Source organism: Caenorhabditis elegans, chromosome I (genome assembly GCF_000002985.6).
Source record: "Caenorhabditis elegans chromosome I".
In the NCBI taxonomy this organism is placed as follows: Eukaryota; Metazoa; Nematoda; class Chromadorea; order Rhabditida; family Rhabditidae; genus Caenorhabditis; species Caenorhabditis elegans.
The window spans coordinates 3,853,042-3,876,732 of NC_003279.8; the positions used below are offsets into that span (position 1 = coordinate 3,853,042).

Below are 23,691 nucleotides of genomic sequence, written 5' to 3' on the forward strand. Positions count from 1 at the left end.
AAATTTCTGTGCAAAAATCCCTGCCAACATGGTGTTCTACGCATTTCTTTCATACGCCAAAAAACCAAAGTTCACGACAAATTGCACAAAATAGGCGGTAGGCAGGCTGGCAGGCATAATGTTGGCGGCAACTACTATATTGCGGGAACGAAAATTCTTCAGAGGGTTCTGAGAATGCGTATTGAGCAGAATATCTCGTAACGAAAACTACAGTAATTCTTTAAATGACTATTGTATCGCTGGTGTCGATTGACGGGCTCCATTTTGACATAAATCAAAAAATTATAAAAAAAATGCCCGTAAATCGACACAAGTGCTACAGTAGTCATTTAAAGAGGTACTGTAGTTTTCGCTACGAGATATTTCGCGCGTCAAATATGTTGCTCAATACGCTCTCTCATAGATTAGTGTTCCCGTAATAATAAAATTCGAGTGACATCACACCTTTCGAAAATAAGTTTTCAGGAGATCAAACAAGATCACGATCGGGAAGTTGAAAAAAAAAAATTAAAAATGATTAATTCTGCTGAAAATCAAACCTCCATGATTCCAATTTTTCTTCGGCCTGAATTCAGGAATTCCCAATTTCTCAAAAAAAAAAGTGTCCTGTTTTCATTTGCTAATCGTCAATGTTTGACACTTACAAACAACGACTTTCGAAAATTCAAATTAGTAAAACAAACAATCAATTGACAAAACATTCTCTCTCTTTTCTTTTTCTCTGAGATGCTTTTCCATTTATTTACCCACTCGGCACCTCCTACCCGCCTCCAACGGTTTTCGAGTGAAGCTCAGTCTTGAACTTTCCGTCATGGCTACTTGGGGTGAGCTTTATCTTTTTTTTTGTTGCCAAATTCTATAAATTTTCTAATTATTTCCAGAACATGAACTCCGTGAGATGTTTTCTCTCCACGACAAGGATATGTCTGGATTCATCAGCAAAGATGATGTGATCTGCATGTTGTTGGGAGCTGAGAAGGACGATAAGAAGGATCCCGTGTTCAAGACGAACCTCAAATTTTTGATTCAAGTCATCAAGGAGGCCGACAAAGACGGAGACTCCAAAATCACTTTCGATGAGTTCAAGGAGTACATCAACAAAGTCACTTCCTAAAATTCTTTCAATTTCTTAATGTTTTATCTTTCCAAAATTTATAACAAATCTAAACAATCTCAACAATAAACAATCTATAATATAACAAAATTATGAACAATTAAAATTCTTGAGCGACCACGTGTTGTCCGCCGAGTCAATTGTCGGAGCCGGTGCAAAGATGGGTACAGGAGGTGGAAGAGCATTGGGTTCTTTTGATAAATCTTCCAGATTATGCAGCTTGTTCGTGTAGTCATAGAGGAATAAGCCCGGATATCTGAAATGAAAAATTATTGAATTTCAACTAAAAAGAATCAGAATCTTCAATTCAATTTTTAATTAGTTGGTATTGTGAAATATACTATTTTTAAAGATATTAAAGGCATTTTTATTTCAAGAAATTTCTAATTTGCAGTTCTTGAAAATGTATCGTTAAATATCTTCGAAATCATTCTCGATGTTTAAAACTTTTATTAGATGCAAATCGTGTGCGCCTTTAAAGAGTACTGTAGTTTCAAACTTTTGTTGCTCCGTTTTATTTTGCATTAAACAAAAATATGTCGTGTCAAGACCTGATACCGTACTTTTTCGGCGAAAAATACCAAAATGTGACGTTTGTGTAGTATTGAAAGAAGGTCTGTGTTTTGGTGTTTGATGCTCGAAATCGAATAATCTGTCTATTTGTCGAAACTTTCCCGGCCACGAGAGATCAATTCGCACTGATTTCTTCAAAATTGTTTCACTCACGAGTGCACATTTTGGAGGATTGAGTATATATTTGTGTGCGTATCATTCATTTATCACGAGGAAGTTATTAAAAATTGAGATCATGTGTCGATTGTGTACTCCCCGAGAAGAAGTTTGTACAGGTTTTAGGTTTTTTTCGCGCTTTCAGTAAATAATTTTTGCATTTTCAATATTACGGGATCACAAAACTCGGAGAATGCGTATCGCGCAACATATCTGACGCGCAAAATATCTCGTAGCGAAAACTACAGTAATTTTTTAAATTACTACTGTAGCTCTTGTGTCGATTTTATTTTCTCATTTTTGCTTAATTTTAATATGCTATCGATGAATAAATGAGTTTAATTAATTTAGAAAATCGAGCCCGTAAATCGACACAAACGCCACAGTAGTCAGTTAAGAGGTACTGTAGTTGTCGCTACAAGATATTTTTCGCGTCAGATATGTTGCGTTCCCGTAATACAAACCTGATTAGCGCGAAAAATCAAAATTCGAAAATTTCAGCCGAAAAATGTGATATTCTTTGAACACAATTAACTCGCAGTTCTCCTCGAGGAGTACACAGACTGCGTAAATCGACAGATCGTCGTGTAAAAAAATCATCCTTCCAAATTTTGAGAGAACATTTTCAGTTTATTTTTTCTTCAAATATTTATTCTACGGCTGAGTTGCTTGACGCAAAGTCAGCTGCTACTTTTTTCAGAAAAGAAACACATTTAAAGGTTCTCAACTTTTTTTTGTTGGGTCTCGCGACGATTCACATAAATCTGTCAGAGTGTCTTACCGTATACACTGCTCATTATAACCTTCAGCAAGATCCGCAAATTGTTCAATTCCGAGCCGAATCGACGTTGTCGTCGGATCGATTCGACACTTTTTCAGTAGATCATCTGAAAGCTCGTCTTCCAATTCCTCAGGATACAGAGTTTTCAATCCTTTTGTTACATACTTTTGACGGTAATGGAACACTTGGCGACAAACTTTCTCGAGAACTTCAAACGATGTATTCACTAGAGGAGTCTTCCGTGGTACGAAACGAACAACTCCAACGTCAACTTGAGGTCTTGGCACGAAACATGAGCCTGAAAATGTTTTCGATATTCGCAACTTTTTTAATTACTTTTCCCTTTTTTCAAATTTTTCCTAAAATTAAAAATAAAGCAATCAAACAAAATTTTCAGTTTGATTTCGTGTTTTTGACGAAAAATTTCGATTTTTGTATTTAGCTTTGATTAGGATCAAGAGAGATTTTATATTTCTGTAAAATCCAAAAGTTTATTTAGTTCAAAAAAATTTTTTTTTCGATTTTTGAGAATTGCTTGAATTTTTGGGCATTTTCTTATCACGTTTTCTCATCAAATTGTGTTTTACAGCATTTTTTTTTTGATTTTCTAAACATTTTTCTCGATATTTCGATTTTTCATCTTTGACATCTTTGATTCAAATTGTTCAAAATTCTGGGTTTCATCTTGGTTTTCATTTTTGGATCCTTTTCAGAATCATTTTCCAAAATTAAGGGACGGGGAGCATTGCTCAGTTGGTTTAAAATGCCTTCGAGGAGTTGCGTGATTTTTTGAGATCCTCTCCAACTGGGCTTTGACGGGTACGGAGACCCGTGGCCCCTTCCATCCGAAGGATCTAATAATGATTACTCGGAGAACATATCTATAGATAACCTGCAGCCGACAAAAAACAATGTAGCGTTGGCATGCGAACTGTTGCAATAAAAGTCGTTATTTAATTTTCCGCGCATGTTTAATGTCGCCGACGCGACATCAATTTTTGCCGGCTGCCGTGTAATGACATAATGCTTCTAATTATTGGGAATTTCAAGTTCTCAAGGCGGTGAGGGGCATTTTGCAGACGAGAACTTCTCATCGACTGCTAAAACTCCGCTGTAACTCCGCTCTAACTCCGCTGCCCTACTACCTATAAATTTTGGAAAAGGATACCGAAAGGGGTCCAGAAAGTTGTGTTTAAGGGTCATAGGAAAACTAAAATTTTCGCGACGACGCTCCTAAATTTGAATTTTCTTGGATTGAAATTTGAGCAAAAAAACTTACCGGAAATCTGAAAAACCATCTTAGGCTCTGCCACGTATTGAGACATAATAGAGATACGAGACCGAGTATCACAGGCGATCGGAGAGCACAGACGTTTGGCGACTTCCAGTTGAAAAGTTAATGTTAGTGGAACTCGACCGTACTGCCAAACTCCTCGTCGGTATGACATGTCACGGAGATACCTAGAAATGGTTGATACATCACGGAAAATTCTGTATCACGTACAGGGCCGGGAGTTTTTAGGCTTTTTTTTTGGTATTTTGACCAAAACTGTTTTTTTTTGTTGGTATTTTTTGGTATTTTCTAGACCAAAAAAAAGGGTTCTAAAATAAAAGCATGCAATGCTAAATATTTTTTTTGCTTGAAAATCTGGAACTATAAAAATATAAGTTTGCAGGCTTGAATTCCCACCAGGGTTGGGACTTTTTTCGGTTTTTTTACCAAAAAAACCAAAAAAAAAAACCCAACAAATTTTTTTACTTTTTCACTGTTTTTTTTTTGAAAAAAAAATTCAAGCATCAAATTTTTTTTGGTGTTTTTTGGTTTTTCGCAAATTTTAATTTTTGTTTTTTTTTTTGCTGGTATTTTGACGAAAAAAAATTTTTTTTTATTTTTCTAGACCACAAAAAGATCTCAAACATTTTTTCACTTTTTCAGGATTGTTTTTAAATAAATTCGAGCATCAAAATTATTTTTTTGGATTTTTTTTGGTATTTCGCAAATTTCAATTTTTTTTATTATTTTTTGGTACCTGGGCTTTTGTTATTTGTTTTTCTGGGGTTTTGTTTAAAGAAACATGGCTTTTTTGGTTTTTTGGGGCCAATAAACACAAAAGTCAACAAAAATTCTTCGGTTCTAATATTTTTTGAAAATTATCCGTTTTGTCCCGTTTAAAATTAAATGATTTTTTGTTTGGTTTTTTGTTGATAAATTGGATTTTTTGTTTTTTATCCAAATTTTAAGCAAACATTTTTATTTATTTATTTATTTTCTAATTTCTACACATCTTTTCAGATCTTACTTAATAATAAGCGGTGAAGCAATATTAAATGGTAAATTCCCAATGACATGCATTGCAGGTAGATTTGAATCATGCCAATCCACAGATTCGGGTCTCGCGGTTTCATTTTTCCAAATATCTCCAATTTCCGTTCGAAGTGCATCCTGATGATGGATGAACATTCGAGAATCGGCTGCTTCCGCGAGATGCTGAAATTCGATTTTTCATTTTTTTTTTTCCATTTTCCCTCAAAATAAACTAATTTCGAAATTCTCCGAGAACATTTTTCCGGTAAAACGCTCCGTCATCATGATTTTGATTCCTTATCAGTTCACACACACACACTTTGCCCTTTGATAATAATTTATAATTTCCAAAAATGACAAACCTGTAACGGCGGAATAAATCTATTATCGATTTCTACGACGTCAAGCCTCGAGGCTCCAGCTTCAAGAATTGCTCGTGTAATTCCGCCAGGACCCGGTCCGATCTCGATTACCCAGTCTTTTTCGATCACTTTTGCGTGTTTTGCTATCTGAAAATTAATGAATTATAGAAGATTTTTATATTTGATTCTTTGAAATTTTCAAAAATTGCGATGGGAATTAAAATTCGAAATGTTGGAAAAAATTTCTAAAAGTTAAAAAAAATTAATTGAAAAAATAGGACTTAAAATTTGAATTTTTTAAAAATTTTTTAATGTTGTTTAGTTGCAAAAATGGGACTTAAAATTTGAATTTTCAAAAAAAATTTAAAAATTTTTAAAGACTACAGTATTTTTCTTGTTTATCTAAATACATTTTCACTTACTAATTATAATTTTTCAAGAAAAAATGTTGAAACTACCACACTTTTTAAAGGAGCACGCTCTGTTTCAACTAAAATTACCGTACAAACTCTGAGAATGCGTATTGCACAACATATTTGACGCGCAAAATATCTCGTAGCGAAAATTTAGTTAAATGACTACTGTAGCGCTAGTGCCGATTTACGGGCTCGATTTTCAAAAAAAATTTTTTTTTTAATTGTCGAGCCCGCTACAGTAGTCATTTAAAGAATTACTGTATCTTTCGCTACGAGATATTTTGCGCGTCAAATATGCTGTGTAGTACGCATTTTCAGAATTTTGAGTTCCCGTAATATTTTTGATTTAAAAACCGGAAAATTTTTAATTTTTAAATTAATTTTTTGGAATTTTGCAAATAAAAAATTTCAGAAATCCAACCTTTCTTGTGATATTCATATCCATTAAATAATTCTGCGAAAGAATTTTCTTCGCTCTCAACCTGTACATATGGATGAAATCTCGTAGTGCCGGGAGCGGCGGGAGACGTGAAGCAGAAGCCATCTATGAAAATAGTTCAGATTTTTTTCTCTAAAAAAATCCGAATTCTCACTGAAAATAGTATCTGCCATTTGGAACAGTTTTTTAAAAACCAAAATTATTGTATTCAATACGTATTAATACGAAATCAAATAATTATTATGAAATGAATGAGACAAAAAGAAAATAACTTGAGAAGTTGACTAAAGAAGACAAAACTGAATTGCAAAAAAAAAGGAGGGAGCAATAAATAAAAAAAGGGAACAAAGTTTGTTGGAATAAAGCAAATTTGAAAGAGGTGTATTGAAAGAGAGAGATAAAGAGTACCTACCACAACCAGAAGACACTCAAGTTCATCAAGACAGAAAAAATTGGAGGAATGACTGAATAGAGACAATTTTTAAAAAATAATTTATTATTTTTTGGAGGTTTTTTCGAGATCATCACGAAGAAGATCGACGAATTCCTTATAGGCACGTTCCAAATCATCGTTCACAATCACTTTGTCGAAGAGCGTTGGATTTTTTTCGACTGAAAACAAATTAAATTAAAATTTATATTACTTTTCTTTTTTCAAAAAAGGCAAAAAACGCTCACTTTCAACTAAATCCTCAGATGCATGTTGAAGACGCTTCGAGAGGCTCTCCTCGGTTTCGGTTCCTCTTGCTCTGAGTCTTTCCTCGAGAAGCTTGATGGATGGGGCACGGATCAGAATGTATCTGGCGTCGAGATGACTATTCTTGATGTTTCGAACTCCTTGCAACTCAATATCCAGAACGCAGATCTTTCCGCTATTTTCGATTTCTAGGACGGTTTTCTTGCTGTAAAAATAAAAATAAATTTTTTTGTTCTGTTCCAAAAATATTCGATTCCAAAAACCAACCTAGTTCCATAAGTATTTCCGCTAAACGTGGCGAACTCCAGAAACTCGTTATTTTTAATCATTTCCTGCATCTTCTCCTTTTCCGTGAAGTAATAGTGTTTTCCGTGCTCCTCACCGGCTCTTGGCTGTCTCGTTGTGTCTGTAAAACTATTTAATTTTTTTGGAAATACACAAAATGTGCCCAGACAAACGAATTTTATACCGGAACTTTACAAAAATTACTCAAAAATTTTTTATGGTGATTAAAAATTTAAGATTTGAGCAAAAATGAGGTTTTTTCTCGAAATTTGGAATCAAATTTTGCCAAAAACTCACGAGAAACGCTGAAAGCAAAGCTATTTGGGTATTCCTGCATGGCTCTCGTCAAAATCGTACTTTTTCCTCCACCCGATGGTCCGGAGAGCACAATCGGCCGGCACGGCATTTTTCGAACTGAAACGAAATCGAATTATTTTTTTTTTAATCGAGAAGTTTTCTTTTCTGAATGTACCGAAACTGTTGAATATGACAGATGTTAGCTTCATGGCGGCACGAAAATTTTGTTGTTAAAAATGAACAAAGTGTTAGTAGAGAATCGAGAAAGACTCGACGCGCAAAAAAAATAACGTGACACAACACAAAAAGTTTATTATTTTCAACCAGCGGCGCTATGGAGTGACAGCAGAGCGCGTTTGAGCGAAATTTAAAAGAGAGAAAGCTTTTGGCCTAAAATTGTTTTACTTGCGGCGGGAAAATTCAAACATTTTGAAGTGGGGAATTGATGGAAAGGAAAATTTGATTTTGTTGGTTTCGCTATTACACAGCTGCAAAAATACGGTACCCGGTCTCGACACGACAAATTTTAATAAAATGCGAAGAGTTGTGCATCTTTAAAGTGTACTGTAATTTCAAATTTTTGTTGCTGCGGAATCGAGATTTTTATTTAAGTGTTTTTAATGATATTCTTAGTTTTAAATATATTTTTAAAGAAAAACTACGGCAATTGCAATTTAGATTGATGAAAAATCCGCAGTAACGTAAGTTTGAGATTACAGTACTCTTTAAAGGCGCACACCTGTTTGCAGTTACTAAAAATTTGTTTTTTCATGAGAAAAAAACCGCAAAATTATTTATTCAAGAGCGGAGATCACTTTAAAAATGGCTGGAAAATGAGTTATTTGTAGATAAGTTGAGAAAAAGCGTTTTCTCAATTTTATACCACATATATCTCACAAATCTGCTCTCAAAACGCTCAAAATGTTCATTTTTTTTTGTTAAATTAAATTCCAAAGCAGAAGATAAAAGCTTTTGTTATCAATTTGATATCTACTGGAGAAGAATTGGAAAATTGTGCAAACAATATCCATCACAATCAAAGTGAATGTGTGTGTGTGTGGGCGAGAACTGAGGAGGAAGGGAAAGCCTCGACAACCACGTTGCGCATACATTCTCGCCACGTCGCCTTTGCCTCGTTGTCTCCGCACTCTTTTCCTTCACAGTCCGTGCTTCCGCTTTGGCAAGGCGAATGGTCCCGGAAAACATTGGAGAGAACGGAGAGACGCAGGAAAAAAACGGGAATATTATCAGTGTCACAGCGGTTTTTAGGGCCATGAACTGTCGTTTTTTGTTACCTTCTCGGCTCCGATTACGTCGTTGCTTTTTGGCATGATGAAGAAGAAATAGGGTGTACATAGGCGAAATTTCAACAGAAAATGGAAAAAAAACACTCGAAAACTGATTCCTAATCCTGATTTTCAATCCGCGTCACGAGAACGGATTAGACTATGGTGAGCAAATTACACATAGATCTCGGAGAGAAAAAAACTCACAATAATCCTGAATATAAGTCATTTTCAATGAATTTTGTTCACAAATTAGGGAGGAATTGTGCCGCTTTTCTTCACTCTATACCAAAATTGATGACACACTAAAATGTTGCAATTTGTGGATGACCTTATCAGCAGCGTGTGCATTAGGTTATCATGTGAGTGCCAACAAAAGAGGACATATATGTATAGCGAAAACAGATGCGGGTAAAAAAAGATATTTCTGAACGAAAACCTAAAAAAAGTGATGGTAGTCTTTTTTGTGAATTGAAAATTGATTTAAAACGATTTTCAATTAAAAAATCGAAAATAAAACTATAAAATTCGCTAAAAACCAAGTAATTTCATTTAAAAATCCGAGGAAAACGAGGAAGAATTCTCAGAAGACTACCATAAACTTTTTTGCGCGCCGAGACCCATCTGAATAAATCCGTGCGCCTTTAAGAAGAATCTTAGAATACATGGAAAAATCTTGTAAAGTGACAACATTTCAAAACGAAAAGCTGATTTTTTTCTGGAAAAGCGCGCAAAAAAGACTTACTAAACGATTGACAGGACGGCCGCCAAAACCAGGCGACACGGGAGGTGGCGTGCATGAATACCTCAACGGGCCGTCGCTTATTTATACCCCTCGCCTCTTCGTAAATATCCAAATCTTATATATCCGGTATATATCACGCTTATGACGACGACTTAGTGATAAATATGTGTATGTGTGTGTGTGGCTCAGCCGGATATACAACCCATTAGAGCAAATTGAAAATCGCTAATCTGAATTTTTGCTAGGCATATGGAGGATGTCGCGCAAATTAAAGAAAAATAAATAAAATTTATTGGAACAATTCACCAGATATAAACTAAACATAAAAAAGGATTGACAGATTCAAACTTTATTCCCTTTAAAATTGCATTATTTACAGGTATTGGGATTAGATGGGTTTTTTGACATTGCTAAATAGTGGAGCAATAGTTATTTCTTCACATATCATCTTCTTCATCGTCGTCACTATCGTGACGTCGCCCACTTCTTGCATTCTGTCTTTGTTGCTTCTTTTCCTGCGCCAAAGCCCTTTTGTTGGCCTTATCTTTCAGCTCTCGCTCGGTTGCTGTTCTGACGTCAGCAGTTCTGTAATAGCACAAACGCGGATCCTTGATGACAACGGCCGTCACACCAGTCAATCGCTTGCAGCCACTAATCGGCGAATTGACATAAACCGGTTGTTCTCCAAGCCACGAACGAACAGGCTTCACGCGGACACGCGTCGATCTTCGGACACCGTCTGGAGCATCTTCTGGCTTCACTGAAAATGTTTAAAGTTTCGAATGATTGCATTAATTAATTAAAACTCACTGAGTTGATGCTCTTTCAGTTTCATACCCCTGTGTGTTCTCGGACGTCTGTTTCCTTTAGAATTCGGTTCAGGATACCATGTTTCGTCAACGAATGTGTCGTTTGGGCGTCTTCTCGACGAACTAGCAAGACCAAGAGCAATCGAATCACCTGAAATTGTTTTAAAAACGTTGTTATTTGTGAAGTAACACTCACTAAGAAGCCCGAGTCTTCTAGACGACTTTTTCCTTGGATCTGGACGTGCTTCCATTTCTTCTTCGTCAGAAGAAGATCTCATTTCATTTGTATCGTCCTCTGGAAAATCAATGGCACTGATATCATGTGCAGGCTCTTCGTTGACAGTCAGCGCATTCAATTCGATGTTCAGGGAGCGATTGCTTGAATCTGCTGCCTCATCCTCACCATCGACAATCACACCACCATTTTCAGATCTTTTTTCAATGACCTCCGTCGCCTGATCCTCCTCATCATCCTCCAAAACCATGCGAACAGCGGCTGAAGAAGTTGTAGCAGTAGTCTTCGCAGGCGTATTCTTTCGTGAAGTTTCCTCAAGCAAACGATTAGCATCTTTCATATTCATCCTTTTGACGAGTGAAGCGAAAGTAGGCTGTTCATATCGTCGTGCCGGGGTCACTCGATTCACAGAATCAACGATATCCATCCTAGTCGGTGTTGAGAGCAGTGCAGCCCGAGCACATTCGACATTGTTGGTGGGTCCAATATTACGGATAGAATTATCCGTGTGCCGAATCGATCTGGAAAATGGAGAAATAAGAATAATATTCCGCAATTCGAAAAAAAACATACTTTGGAGTTGCGGCTTTCGATACATGCATTGGCTCCACTTTTTCTGGAACTTCTGGAACCGGCGAAACTCGAGATGCATTGAATGTTGGAGAGATATAAGACGAGCCAATAGAATCCGCTTCCATTGTTCGTTCTTCAGCTACCGATTCCATCTCAATCGTTCGCTCCTTATTCGATTCAGTACTAAGTCTGCTGGTTGCCTTGATTCGTGGCGGCGTTTGAACCACCGGTCTGATCTTTTTTCGGGGATGTTTGAAGAAGTTGGCTCCCGGCGATTGAATTTCTTCCTTTTCGAGCATACTGTTGTGAAGAGGATTAGAAATACTGGCATTACGTCGTTCTCGCTCATCCGAAGTGACTTTCGACGTTCTCCGTTTTTCTCCTCCTTCCATCGTGTTTTGTGCCAGTACTGGAGGCTTCACACCAACACTCGTGGTTCCTTGCTCGTATGCATCTCTTTCTTCAATAATAAACGTCTTTTGAAGAGTTGAATCGTTATTTTCATCTCTGTTAGCTACGTTGAAAGTTCTTTGAAGTGATGACTCATCTTTCTCGGTCGGCTTTGTGAACGTTTTCTGTAGAGAGGAGTGTTCTGCATCTTTAGCCACTGTGACCGTTCCCTGCATTTCCGAGCTCTGATTCTTCTCGATCGTCACCGTTTTCTGAAGTTCTTCAGGAGCATCTTTAGCCACCGTGAAGTTTCCTTGCAGCTGAGAGCTTTGATTCTTCTCGATCGTTACCGTTCTTTGAAGCTGTGATTGCTCTTTTGATGCATCTTTAGCCACCGTAAACGTTCTTTGCATTTCCGAGCTCTGATTCTTCTCGATTGTCACCGTTTTCTGAAGTTCTTCAGGAGCATCTTCAGCCACAGTGAAGGTTTTTTGCAGCTGAGAGCTGTGATTCTTCTCAATCGTGAGAGTTTTCTGGAGTGTTGACTCTCTCTCCTCGAGAATGGTTGGGATAACGACAGACTTGGTGTGAACAGTCTGAAACGATATAAAAGTTAGTTTAAATATCTTTAAAACAAACAAATTTTACCACTCTTTCAGCATCTAGTCGATCGGTATTGACGACATGTGAAATATCAAGCGATCTCAAGGACCTCATCGACGTATCACTCGAGCTCTTGGGAGTTGAACAACTTAATCCAGCTTTTCCACTCTGAAATTATAGATTTATTAAACTATGAACACGCAAATTCATCTCATACCCCTCTGGAATTAGCAATTGGCGAGCCCATCATCGACTTTTCACTGATGTGTTTCGGAAGCGCCGGAATGGCAAAAACCGAAGCGCTTCGGACATTTTGATTCACAGTGTTCTCGCTGTCGCTCTCACATTCGGAGTATTCACGACAAGCAATCAACTCTTTGAAGGTTTTCGCTCCGTACATTTCCTTTTCGAGACGTTTTCTGGCCTGAATATAGTTTATTAGGTGTTGAAAAGATTTTGTGACTGAAATTTACATTGTTAAGCTGTGTTTGTTTCCTTTTCTCCAAAATAGCGAACATCTGCTTCTCAGATAGTCCCTGTTTTCTCCATTCTCGCTCCTCCAAATTTGCACTATCATTCATCATCGATTCATCGACGATAACTGTTGGTTCCTCCAAGTACGACGGTCTTGTATCGTCCAAGCCAGCCTCACGAAGAGCAACGATTTCAGTGATCATTTTCTGAAATAAACAAAATAAGTAAGCAATCAAATTACCATAATGTGGAACTTTTTTTTTGTAAAAATCAAACATTTGTTAAGAATTTTAAAAATCTGAATCACTTACTCGACCAGGAACAATCGTACTGCGGGTTCGCGGTTTTCGATTCATTCTGCAATTTGATATCGTTTTGAAAAAAAGACAATTTTAAGAGGTGAATAAATATAAGCAAACTTCTCGATGTCAAATGGGAGCTAAATTTGAAAGTGGCGGTTTTGCATTGTACAACGGAGCGCGTTTGGTTAGAGGGGGAAGGCTACGAGAAGAGGATAGAGGAAACGTATTTATTGTTTTCTTTTCGCATTCAAAAGGCAAGAAGGTATTATGAGCCAAATATTGATTGATTTTAAGGGAGAAAGACACAGACTTTGTATAAAATAATAGCCGAACCAAGTCAAACGCAGTTTTGAAGAGAGGCCAATCGATACGCTTTGGTGAAATAAAGAAAAATGAATAATACTTCATCGAGATCTATTTATGCTTGTTTTCACGAATTTCAACAAGGCCTCCACGTCCCTAACAGTAGAAAATACTAAACGCAGAATTTATTAGTAGTTTTCTAAATAAAATTCGTGCAATATTAGTTGAGCGGTAGCTCTTTAAAGTACATATTGATTTCAACCAAGTTCTTCGAAAGTTATTTCAAGCGCGTTTTCATTTTTTTTTCTAATGATCCGCAAGAAAATAAAATTTTAAAACGAAAAGAGAAAAATAGAATAAAATCAAAGCCTAAAAATCAGACTCTAAAAATGATTTTTCCCGCCTGTCGGTATCAAGTGTACGGTATTCGTGGTGAGACCCGCGCCCCCGCGCAAAAAATTTTGAACTTTTGCGGAGATGTTTGCACAGACAGCATTTAACTTAACGCAATTTTGCATGCTTTCTATACTTTCGAACATTTATTGAGACCCGAAGAACTCGGGGGATGTCCAATTGGGGGGATTACCAACTCGGGGGATTGGCCTCACCCACAGAACCGTGGTTTGCAATACGCCCATTTCTGCAAATGCCGCACGGTTTTAAAACTGTATTTTTCTCAATAGAGCGAGAATTAACAAGAAAAAATAATTTTAAAACCGTGCGGCAGTTGCAGAAATGGGCGTATTGCAAGCCACGGTTCTGTGGGCGGGACCAATCCCCTGGTAATCCCCCCAATTGGACATCCCCCGAGTTCTTCGGGTCTCCATTTATTTTTTGTTTTTGCCTTTTTGTCTTACAATTTTGAAGGTTTCCCTTCATCGATTTCATCCAAAATTGAGAAAAAATGTTTACAAAATGTATTATTTTCATTTCTTCCAATTTTCTAATTCAGATTTTCCCTAAAACATTTGTGATTCTTGATTTTTTACTTTTATCTATATGAGTGACGTTGTTTTGACAGCATATTTGATCAAATTTCTAGAAATGGTTTGTTTTATCACTACTGTTCATGCCTTCTTAATTTCAAATGATCTTCAAACATTTATATTTGTGTTTTCGGTTATTCTTCATGTGTTTTTTATTTGATTCGTTTCAACCCATCCAAATGCGCGGTCTCTCGCTCGATCTCTCGTCTCTCTGCGTTTCCAGTGTAAAAGAGAAAGGCGAGCAACAACTTCTATCATTTCTCACGTCGCTCGTCAAAATAGTTGTCTTGTTTGTTTCTCAATTTTAACATTCTCTCCTGTTTTGACCATCTTTGAAATTTTTGAAAATCAATATCAAACAATTTCAGCATTCAGAAAAATGAGCTCCCTCAACAAGTTGGCTATCGACCAGTTGAACCTCGCCGGAAAGCGAGTTTTGATCCGTGTTGACTTCAATGTCCCACTCAAGGATGGCAAAATCACCAACAATCAACGTATTGCTGCCGCTGTTCCAACCATTCAGGTAATCAATTCAAATTTATTTCAAACAACATTTTCAATAATATTCAAAATTTCAGCATGCTCTTAGCAACGGAGCCAAATCTGTCGTTTTAATGTCACATTTGGGACGTCCAGATGGCAGACGCCAAGACAAGTACACCTTGAAACCAGTTGCTGAAGAGTTGAAGGCTCTCTTGAAAAAGTTTGTTGTATAATCTGATTTTAAAAAAATTACAAATGATTTTCAGAGATGTTCTCTTCCTCGACGACTGTGTCGGATCAGAAGTGGAGGCTGCATGCGCCGATCCAGCTCCTGGATCAGTCATTCTCCTTGAAAATCTTCGTTATCATCTGGAAGAGGAGGGCAAAGGAGTCGATGCATCCGGTGCCAAGGTTAAGGCTGATTCAGCAGCCGTAAAGAAATTCCGCGAGTCTCTCACCAAGCTTGGCGATATTTATGTCAATGATGCTTTCGGAACCGCTCACAGAGCCCATAGCTCCATGGTTGGAGTCGAGCACTCACAACGTGCAAGTGGATTCTTGCTCAAGAACGAGCTCTCCTACTTTAGCAAGGTAATTTTTTCCTCCAATTTTTCATATTGAATTTTATTATTAAATTTTCAGGCCCTCGACAACCCAGCTCGTCCATTCCTGGCCATCCTTGGAGGAGCTAAGGTCGCTGACAAGATTCAGTTGATCAAGAACTTGTTAGACAAGGTTAATGAGATGATCATCGGCGGAGGAATGGCCTATACCTTCTTGAAAGTTGCCCAGGGAGTCAAGATCGGAAACTCTTTGTACGACGAAGAAGGAGCGAAAATTGTGAACGAGCTTCTTGAGGCTGCCAAGGCAAAGGGAGTTCAAATCCATCTCCCAGTGGATTTCGTCATTGCTGACAAGTTCGCCGAGGACGCAACCTCGAAGACCGTCACCGCCGAGGAAGGTGTTCCAGATGGCCACATGGGACTTGATGTTGGGCCGGAATCTTCTAAGATCTTCGCCGCTGCCATTCAACGCGCCAAAACGATTGTCTGGAACGGTCCAGCAGGAGTATTCGAGTTTGATAAATTCGCCACAGGCACCAAGTCATTGATGGATGAAGTTGTCAAGGCCACCGCTGCCGGAGCCATCACAATCATTGGAGGAGGTGACACTGCGACCGCCGCCAAGAAGTATAACACGGAAGATAAGGTGTCTCACGTCTCAACTGGAGGTGGAGCCAGTTTGGAATTGCTCGAAGGAAAAGTTCTGCCAGGAGTTGATGCTCTTTCGCCAGCTCAATAATTTTCTAATTTCTATTGTTTATTCCTTGCCCAATAGTGTATTTGTATTTATTCTTTCTCTCTCTAAAAACTTTCCCACATTAGTCTTGAATTGTTCCCAGTGATTTCACAATCTTCCATGTAACATGAAGTATAAATAAAGTGTATAACTATAGAATAAATTAAGAGTTCACTTAATCGTAGAGTTTTTTAATCGTAGAGTTCCGTATATCTACCAATACATTATAGTCATTTTCCAATTGAAAAAAAAAGAAAAGAAATCAGATGTCTGCTCAAAAGCTATACGCATCGCATGTTCCCTTGGCACCGCTGTCTCGGATGCTTCTCGGGATTGGATCAGCAGTAACAGCGATCTCGGATCCAAAAAGAGGAGATATGGTGGCAGCGATGGGCGAAACTACTGCAATTGGACCAGTTTTAGAAAATATTCGAAAAAGAATGGAATCTGATGTTGTTGGAAAGCGACTTCTTCTCGAAAAACCAAGAATTTCAAATGGAACAATTGATAGAAAGTGGCTAAGACAGTTACCGGATGGAACATTAGGAAAATTGTATTCAAAGTATGTGAAAGTATATTAAACAACAAAAAAAAATTGAAAAACTTCAATTTTCAGCTTTCTCGATCGTTTGAACACATCTCCAGATGCTCGGCCCACTGTCAAGTATATCGATAATTTGGAGCATCTTTATGTTATGCAAAGGTTTTAAAAATCGACGTAAATAACAAAAAAATTCAAAATTTCAGGTATCGCGAAACACACGACTTCACCCACATCGCATTGGAGCAGAAAACGAACATGCTCGGCGAGGTAACAGTCAAATATTTCGAAGGAATTCAATATGGGCTTCCAATGTGTGTCACTGGTGGAATATTTGGAGGTGCCAGGCTTTTAACAAAGTAAGCAGAAAGAGAGACGAAACCATGAAAATAAAATTTAAAAATTCTAGAAATCGCCAAGAACTTGTCGACCGGAACCTCCCTTGGGTTGTGGAGCAGGCCACGAATGCACGATTCTTCATGGCTTTCGACTGGGAAAATCACTTTGAAAAGCAGCTCAGCGAGGTGCAGAAGGAGCTAAATATAACGCCATTATCTGTGAATATGTGATATAGATTTGATCTTGAATTTCTCAGTGATAATGAAAAAATGAATTAATTAATTTTTTTGGACCGGACATTAAATTTGAAAAATTTGGACCATTTAACAGTTACGGTATTACGATAACACTTAAATTCTGAGAATGCGTATTGCACAAAATATTTGACGAGCAAAATACTATCAAAATTTATGAATCGATCCTTCGATTTTGCAAAAATCGAAGGATCGATTCATAAATTTTGATAGTATCCCGTAGCGAAAACTACAGTAATTCTTAAAACTACTACTGTATCGCTTGTGTCGATTTTCGAAATGGATTTAAATATCGATAGAATACTAGAATTAAGCAAATATTAAGAAAATAATACGAAGCAACGCATTTTTTAATTTCGAAAATATTTCTAAATCGATACAAGCGCTACAGTAGTCATTTAAAGAATTACTGTAGTTTTCGCTACGGGATACTTTGCGTGTCAAATATGCTGCGGAATACGCATTCTCAGAATTTTGTGTTTACCGTAATACCAAAACGTTCTGCGACTGGCAGTTTAGTCAATTTCTTTGGATTTTGATAATTGTGTGATTTGTGAGAAAGGATTTATTGTACATGAAACTGAAAAAATGGAAAGAAACCGGTAATAGAGGCAAACGGGCAAGTTTTGGATGAGGAACGACGGGGGAATTGTGGAAAAATAAGCGAACTTCTCAATTATCGAATTTCAGGAGCTTCTGGACCTCCCGGAAATGGAACCGGATGTCCCTGATATTCTCTTCAGTAAAGGACATCCGGGATTTTGGAGAGTCCTCCAGGCGGTTGATATGATGATTTAAAGTAGCAACTTTCCTAAAATTATATTATAACATTGATTAGGAGGTGGCTTGTACAACTTACTGTTTTAGCACGTGTCTCAGCTTCTGCCGCATTCTCTTCAACTCTTTGGCCGATTGTCCAGTTGGGTTGCCATTGGGTGCCGTTGGGCGCTGGGGGTGAGTGGGAGCCACCCAGCAGTGGCAGAGGATGGTATTGTCAATTGTTTGGACTTTCCAGATGATGAGGGCCGTCGCGCCTAGCCAGGCTAAAAAAATATCTTGAGTGAGGAAAAAATTGATAGAAAATATACCACTTCACTCCAGGCTCATTGAAACGCCAGAGACGGGTAGGAGCACGCGAGAATAATGGCCGCATTTGACCGTGTCGACTTGGTGGTTTGATCTACCTAGATTTACGAGAATTGCGGGAATTTAGTCGCTCTCAACTGATTTCGCATGGTTAAGGACGTGCTGACGTCCCTTTTTTTGGGAAAGCAATTCCCGCATTTTTTGTAGATCAAATCGTAATGGGACATACCACGTGGCTCAATACAAATGCTATACATGTTACGGTAGGCTGGAACCGTACTGCATTCAATCAAATATTTAATTGAAATTATTTATTCAAATCAATTATTTAGTGAAGTGGAGCAATTTTACAAAGGAAAGCTCTTTGATCGTCTTGTGGCACGTTGTTCCATCGAGTTCCTTCGCTGTTTTTACCCTCGTGTGGGTCGGCGACTAGCTGAAATTTTAAAGGCCATTGCATTGAAATAAAAATTTATAAAAAATTCTGAGAATGCGTATTGCTCAACATATTTTACGCGCAAAATATCTCGTAGCGAAAACTACAGTAATTCTTTAAATGACTACTGTAGCGTAGCGCTTGCGTCGATTTGCGGGCTTGATTTTTGAAACTAGTATATTTTCGAATAGCTACAGTGATATTATTTTCTCATTTTTTTGCTTAATTTTAATATTCTATCGATAAATAAATGATTTTAATTCATTTAAAATCCTAGCCCGTAACTCGACACAAGAGCTACAGTAGTCATTTAAAAAGTTACTGTAGTTTTCGATACGAGATATTTTGCGCGTAAAATATGTTGAGCAATACGCATTCTCAGAATTTTCCCATTTTTTTTATTTTTCAAAAAAAAGCATTATTCGAACTCACAGCGGTCCACCATTCCTTATTCATATTATTTGGCTCTCCATCTCCCCAGTTAACATAATTGACTACTGATCCATCAGTCCATTGCCATTTTGAGTTTTGATAGACCAATCCAATCCAAACCTTAATTGTTTAATAAGTTGACAGTAAGAAAAAACAAAACGAACATCATCATTCCAGTCCTTATCTTTGTTCGTGATTCCGGCTTTTGAGAGACCTGAATTCAAGAATTGAATTTAGAAAGAAGTGCTAGGCATAACATATGCCTCCTAGGCACGCGACTAGGCACTTTAAGATTAAATTCCTCACCAACTAGGAACGCGTTCTCCGCAATAGAATGAATTGAGGCCAAATCTCCTCCATCAGCTTGGCAAGCGCTGCGAGCATCGTTAAAGTTGGTGAATTGGACAGTGGTCTGAATTTTCGAAGTTATAGTTTTTATATCACTAACAACATCTCTGTAGACGTACCTTGTAGCAGAAATCAGTAGTCTCAAACCAAGTGTAACCAGATGGACAATGACTTGGAACTGAAATATCAGAAATTAAAACTTTTGAATAAGTTTTCTCTTACTTGTTATAGTAGGACAAGTTGGAACTACAGTTGCAGCGGCAGAACATATAAATGGTAATTTATTCGTACAATTTGCAGTTTGCCATTTGGCAGTTCCAGTCTCAAGTTGCATGCAGGCAGTTGATCCAGGTGGAGTTGGCTGCCCAACTTTATAGTTTTGATAATCAAAGTTGGAACCATCAGTCCAATACCAATTTAATGGATTTGTGACGTCTGGAGCACTTGCTTGTGCTCCAATCCATGCTCCTCCGTCCATATACTTCTGAGCTTGACTTGACACAAAGGCATTGTCGATTGCATTATGGATGGATACTAAATGACCACTTAAAGTTGCACAAATTGATTCAGCGGTTTGGAAATTTACGGCAGCTCGGAATAATGTAAGACATCTGAAAATTAGGTCTTAATGGGAAAACGTTAAGGGGAAAACGGCAGAATACCGTACTCCATTAATTGTACTCCATTACTTTGAAATGTTTTTTTTCTCAGGTCAGATGGAAAATACCAATTAAAACTTAACTACAACACTTTTTAGGTACATCTGTATTATCTGTATTTTAGGTAAATCTGTACCATACCTGCTTTTTTACGGGCCTGCCTACCGCCTGATCGTTGGTATTTAGTTTTTATAAAAGTTCCGTGGGAAACTTAGTTCCCCGCTGAACCTAACTCCAAATCCATAACCCTACCTAGAATTGGATTGTTGGTAAATCGAACCGGGGCCACATTGTGCAGAAATCAAGTGTACCACAAGGCACAGAGCAAGAATCAGTGGTCGGAGCATTTGACTCGACTACTGCTGATAAAATTGATAATGATTAAAGGTTTATATACGAACCGGCTCGATGATTTTTTGATAGTATAATCTATCTGCTCATTGTGATCTATTCCGCTTTATCACGGATGTTGGTCTGGCACAGATCATAATGTTCACAGAATCTTTAGTGAGTTCAAAGTTTACAGAATACATCAAAATGTGTTTTTTTCCTTGGAAAAGTTGAAATTGAAATTGAAATACGACGTGAACCGCTCTTTGGAAAATATATTTATATCATTGCATAATGTGGACATGTGTGATGTTTGAAATATTCGGAACAAAAAATAATAGTCTTTTTGGCAAATCATTGTTCAGTTTTTTCTTCCACTGCTTCTGTTTTGGTCGACTTGAATACATAAAACGTGGTGAGAAACTGCATAATTTTTGTAGTATATTGCTCATTATTGTATTTTCTCAATGTATTTTAGAAATGAGAAGACTTTACGTCGATGGTTCTGACTTCAAACTTTCGATTCGAATTCAGCCTAAAAAGTTGTTGTACCATGACTTTCGTGCGGCGAGATTGCGAATAGGCGCGCCGCACATTGCAAAACTGCAAATGGGCGGAGTTTCTGCGTAAATCGACACGTTGTTGTGCACTTTCATGAATTGATTTAAACTTTTAAGCCTCGATATTTAATTTAAAATATTATTTTTCTATTTTTATCAAATCTAGAAAATGTAATTAAATTTTCAATCAAATTTTCTAGTCGTCTTAAGTTGACATAACAGGTGAATTTCGAGAAAAGGAATTACCTTTCGAAAAATGTAGACATGCTTTTCGATCGGTCGAATTTTGATCTATTTTTGTGCGAACAAGTTTGTATGTGCTTGGTTTATCACCAATAAAGCTCAAAACAATTCACGTGTTCTTCCCACTATCTGTCACAATTCCTTTTTTCCTATAATTAATTACATAATTTTTTATTTTTCAGGCCAAGATGAGTGATGAGCAAATCGATAAACTCGTCAGCCGGCTAGATGGTGCTTTAAACCGCCTTGGAAATGTTAAGAAAGACCACCCTCTGGAGTCGTCGTCGAACTCGAAACCAACTCACCAGCCAAAGTCTCCGGCTCCTTATCGGCAAAAAATCGAGAAGCTCAGTGCCGAAGTTGTCGACTCGAACCCATACAGCCGACTTATGGCTTTGCAGCGCATGGGAATCGTCAATGAGTACGAAAGGATCCGAGAGAAAACAGTGGCAGTTGTCGGAGTTGGCGGCGTCGGAAGTGTTGTCGCGGAGATGCTCACTCGATGTGGAATAGGAAAGCTGATCCTTTTCGACTACGACAAAGTGGAGATCGCCAACATGAATCGGCTTTTTTATCAACCGAACCAGGCAGGTCTTAGCAAGGTCGAAGCAGCGAGAGACACATTGATGTAAGAATTTTCCTCTAAATCGTTTTTTTTTCAACAATAAATTTTCAGCCACGTCAACCCGGATGTTCAAATCGAGGTCCACAACTTCAATATTACCACAATGGACAATTTTGATACATTTGTCAACAGAATCCGGAAGGGATCCCTTACCGACGGGAAAATCGATTTGGTACTGAGTTGCGTGGATAACTTCGAAGCTCGAATGGCTGTGAACATGGCTTGCAACGAAGAAAACCAGATCTGGATGGAGTCTGGAGTCAGTGAGAATGCCGTGTCCGGCCATATTCAGTATATCGAACCAGGAAAGACGGCGTGTTTTGCTGTAAGTGAAGTTTCATCCTTGAAATCAAAACAAATGTTCATTTTTTCAGTGTGTTCCTCCACTCGTTGTCGCTTCGGGAATTGACGAGCGTACGTTGAAACGCGATGGAGTGTGTGCTGCGTCACTTCCAACAACAATGGCTGTAGTTGCTGGATTTTTGGTGATGAACACGCTGAAATACCTTCTGAACTTTGGAGAAGTCTCCCAGTACGTTGGATACAACGCATTATCAGACTTTTTCCCTCGTGACAGCATCAAGCCGAACCCATACTGCGACGACTCTCACTGTCTGCAAAGACAAAAAGAATACGAAGAGAAGGTTGCCAATCAACCTGTGGATCTTGAAGTGGAAGTTCCAGAAGAAGAAACCGTCGTTCATGAGGACAATGAATGGGGAATCGAGCTGGTAAATGAGTCGGAGCCATCTGCAGAACAATCTTCAAGCTTGAATGCTGGAACCGGGCTCAAGTTTGCTTATGAACCAATCAAGAGAGATGCCCAGACTGAATTGTCGCCGGCTCAAGCTGCAACCCATGATTTTATGAAATCGATCAAGGATAAACTCGTCGAGGAAGCCCAGAACAAAGGAAAATAATTGCCAAAAATCAAAATATAGATTTTTCCCATATTCTTGTCAATATTAAAATTGCTTTTATAAGCTAGTCTCTCGCCTTCCATCACACTCGCTAAATAATTTATTGTCAATCCCCTTCTTTTTTTTAGGAGCCAATTTTGGGTTTTTAGCTTCTATTTTTCCTGTATTCTGTCCCCCCTTCGCTCACTATCCCCTTGTATTGCATATTACACATCATCTGTGATTGAACTCCCTGTTTTCTATTTTATTCATAAAATCTTTATTATTTACTTTCTTCTGACTTTCTCATGCTCCTAATTTACAAGAGAAGAAAGAAGAAGAAACATCAGTTTATTTACACCGAATTAATTGATAATTTACAGGAACTGTCTATTTAATAATCGAATCAAACACCCGCAAAATGAGCTGAATAATTTAAATATGCTTCTCTGATTATATTAAAGATCGTAGCGAGAAGGACCACCTTCCAATTTTATTTCCTGCGATTCGATTCGCATGCACAGATATTCTCCAAGAACCGTGCAAACTGTTGTCGATATTACTTGAAGAATCCACCTTAAAAAGGAATTTGAATTTCAAAAGTTTTATAATTAAATCCTAACCATGTAAATTGGGTTGGAAGAGCATGGTTGTAAATAGTGGTAAATATTAAATGGAAAAAGTGCACTGTACAGGCAAAATCCAGGCATTGTTTCGCACGTTGCACTAAATGCGACAGTGCGAATGAGACTCCGACGGCGGAAACTAATTGAATTAATGCCATTGATCGTTGTGTCTGAAATAATAATTTTAAAATTAAATAGACTGGGAAAATCCAAACCTGTATTGAGAAAATAGAGGAAATGAGAGGTTCGTAGCCGAAAAAGCTGCAGAACAGCATTACTGAAGTTTGAGTAGCGTAGAAAAATGTCTGAAGACACGTCATTTGACTGACGAGGAGCACTGGATCCCAGACAAACTGCCGAAACGACGACATTCTGAAAATTCGGATACTTGCACAGGGAA

The 23,691-nt window shown here is 37.8% G+C and overlaps 9 protein-coding genes and 1 long non-coding RNA gene across 11 annotated transcripts; 4 read left to right on the forward strand and 6 right to left on the reverse strand.

Annotated features, from left to right (window-relative positions):
• Positions 1 to 768: 768 nt before the first annotated feature.
• On the forward strand, positions 769 to 1,192 carry T03F1.11 (EF-hand domain-containing protein). The gene is made up of 2 exons (NM_058840.8): positions 769 to 824; positions 882 to 1,192. The coding sequence occupies exons 1-2, from the start codon at positions 812 to 814 to the stop codon at positions 1,112 to 1,114; spliced, it is 246 nt and encodes an 81-aa protein (NP_491241.2). The 5' UTR covers positions 769 to 811; the 3' UTR covers positions 1,115 to 1,192.
• tfbm-1 (Dimethyladenosine transferase 1, mitochondrial) lies at positions 1,120 to 6,251 on the reverse strand (the record flags this gene model as incomplete). The annotated part of the gene is made up of 6 exons (NM_058841.9): positions 1,120 to 1,370; positions 2,625 to 2,922; positions 3,904 to 4,085; positions 4,925 to 5,112; positions 5,292 to 5,438; positions 6,129 to 6,251. 6 exons carry the CDS (start codon positions 6,249 to 6,251, stop codon positions 1,205 to 1,207), a joined length of 1,104 nt encoding a protein of 367 aa, NP_491242.2. The 3' UTR covers positions 1,120 to 1,204.
• A 76-nt stretch (positions 6,252 to 6,327) lies between these two features.
• On the reverse strand, positions 6,328 to 9,692 carry guk-1 (guanylate kinase). Of its 2 annotated transcripts, none has more exons than NM_058842.7 (5): positions 9,457 to 9,692; positions 7,426 to 7,542; positions 7,111 to 7,249; positions 6,825 to 7,048; positions 6,328 to 6,758 (listed from the first exon to the last, which is right to left on the reverse strand). In NM_058842.7, exons 1-5 carry the CDS (start codon positions 9,509 to 9,511, stop codon positions 6,643 to 6,645), a joined length of 651 nt encoding a protein of 216 aa, NP_491243.1. In that variant the 5' UTR covers positions 9,512 to 9,692; the 3' UTR covers positions 6,328 to 6,642. The 2 variants fall into 2 exon arrangements, with proteins under 2 accessions (NP_491243.1, NP_001122511.1); NM_001129039.6 differs by lacking the exon at positions 9,457 to 9,692 and adding an exon at positions 8,919 to 9,049 and having other exon boundaries at positions 6,331 to 6,758.
• A 99-nt stretch (positions 9,693 to 9,791) lies between these two features.
• hcp-4 (HoloCentric chromosome binding Protein) lies at positions 9,792 to 12,897 on the reverse strand. Its single transcript, NM_058843.9, has 8 exons — positions 12,852 to 12,897; positions 12,540 to 12,746; positions 12,284 to 12,490; positions 12,112 to 12,234; positions 11,074 to 12,059; positions 10,462 to 11,021; positions 10,267 to 10,416; positions 9,792 to 10,216 (listed from the first exon to the last, which is right to left on the reverse strand). The coding sequence occupies exons 1-8, from the start codon at positions 12,894 to 12,896 to the stop codon at positions 9,894 to 9,896; spliced, it is 2,601 nt and encodes an 866-aa protein (NP_491244.1). The 5' UTR covers position 12,897; the 3' UTR covers positions 9,792 to 9,893.
• A 1,602-nt stretch (positions 12,898 to 14,499) lies between these two features.
• On the forward strand, positions 14,500 to 16,068 carry pgk-1 (putative phosphoglycerate kinase). The gene is made up of 4 exons (NM_058844.8): positions 14,500 to 14,654; positions 14,710 to 14,834; positions 14,881 to 15,205; positions 15,257 to 16,068. The coding sequence occupies exons 1-4, from the start codon at positions 14,511 to 14,513 to the stop codon at positions 15,914 to 15,916; spliced, it is 1,254 nt and encodes a 417-aa protein (NP_491245.1). The 5' UTR covers positions 14,500 to 14,510; the 3' UTR covers positions 15,917 to 16,068.
• Positions 16,069 to 16,172: 104 nt separating this feature from the next.
• coq-4 (Ubiquinone biosynthesis protein coq-4, mitochondrial) lies at positions 16,173 to 17,073 on the forward strand. Its single transcript, NM_058845.5, has 4 exons — positions 16,173 to 16,475; positions 16,530 to 16,616; positions 16,661 to 16,813; positions 16,864 to 17,073. Exons 1-4 carry the CDS (start codon positions 16,180 to 16,182, stop codon positions 17,021 to 17,023), a joined length of 696 nt encoding a protein of 231 aa, NP_491246.4. The 5' UTR covers positions 16,173 to 16,179; the 3' UTR covers positions 17,024 to 17,073.
• Positions 17,074 to 17,600: 527 nt separating this feature from the next.
• On the reverse strand, positions 17,601 to 18,226 carry linc-63. The gene is made up of 3 exons (NR_101543.1): positions 18,136 to 18,226; positions 17,907 to 18,090; positions 17,601 to 17,858 (listed from the first exon to the last, which is right to left on the reverse strand). It is a non-coding gene; the product is annotated as a long non-coding RNA linc-63 (long non-coding RNA).
• A 206-nt stretch (positions 18,227 to 18,432) lies between these two features.
• clec-53 (C-type lectin domain-containing protein) lies at positions 18,433 to 20,361 on the reverse strand. The gene is made up of 7 exons (NM_058846.6): positions 20,261 to 20,361; positions 19,572 to 19,960; positions 19,469 to 19,527; positions 19,308 to 19,413; positions 19,166 to 19,215; positions 19,002 to 19,121; positions 18,433 to 18,569 (listed from the first exon to the last, which is right to left on the reverse strand). Exons 1-7 carry the CDS (start codon positions 20,353 to 20,355, stop codon positions 18,462 to 18,464), a joined length of 927 nt encoding a protein of 308 aa, NP_491247.2. The 5' UTR covers positions 20,356 to 20,361; the 3' UTR covers positions 18,433 to 18,461.
• A 962-nt stretch (positions 20,362 to 21,323) lies between these two features.
• uba-5 (Ubiquitin-like modifier-activating enzyme 5) lies at positions 21,324 to 22,954 on the forward strand. The gene is made up of 3 exons (NM_001384040.2): positions 21,324 to 21,769; positions 21,818 to 22,091; positions 22,141 to 22,954. Exons 1-3 carry the CDS (start codon positions 21,330 to 21,332, stop codon positions 22,684 to 22,686), a joined length of 1,260 nt encoding a protein of 419 aa, NP_001370592.1. The 5' UTR covers positions 21,324 to 21,329; the 3' UTR covers positions 22,687 to 22,954.
• T03F1.12 (Protein SYS1 homolog) lies at positions 22,928 to 23,675 on the reverse strand. The gene is made up of 3 exons (NM_001026435.5): positions 23,507 to 23,675; positions 23,289 to 23,461; positions 22,928 to 23,241 (listed from the first exon to the last, which is right to left on the reverse strand). The coding sequence occupies exons 1-3, from the start codon at positions 23,660 to 23,662 to the stop codon at positions 23,124 to 23,126; spliced, it is 447 nt and encodes a 148-aa protein (NP_001021606.1). The 5' UTR covers positions 23,663 to 23,675; the 3' UTR covers positions 22,928 to 23,123.
• Positions 23,676 to 23,691: the final 16 nt, after the last annotated feature.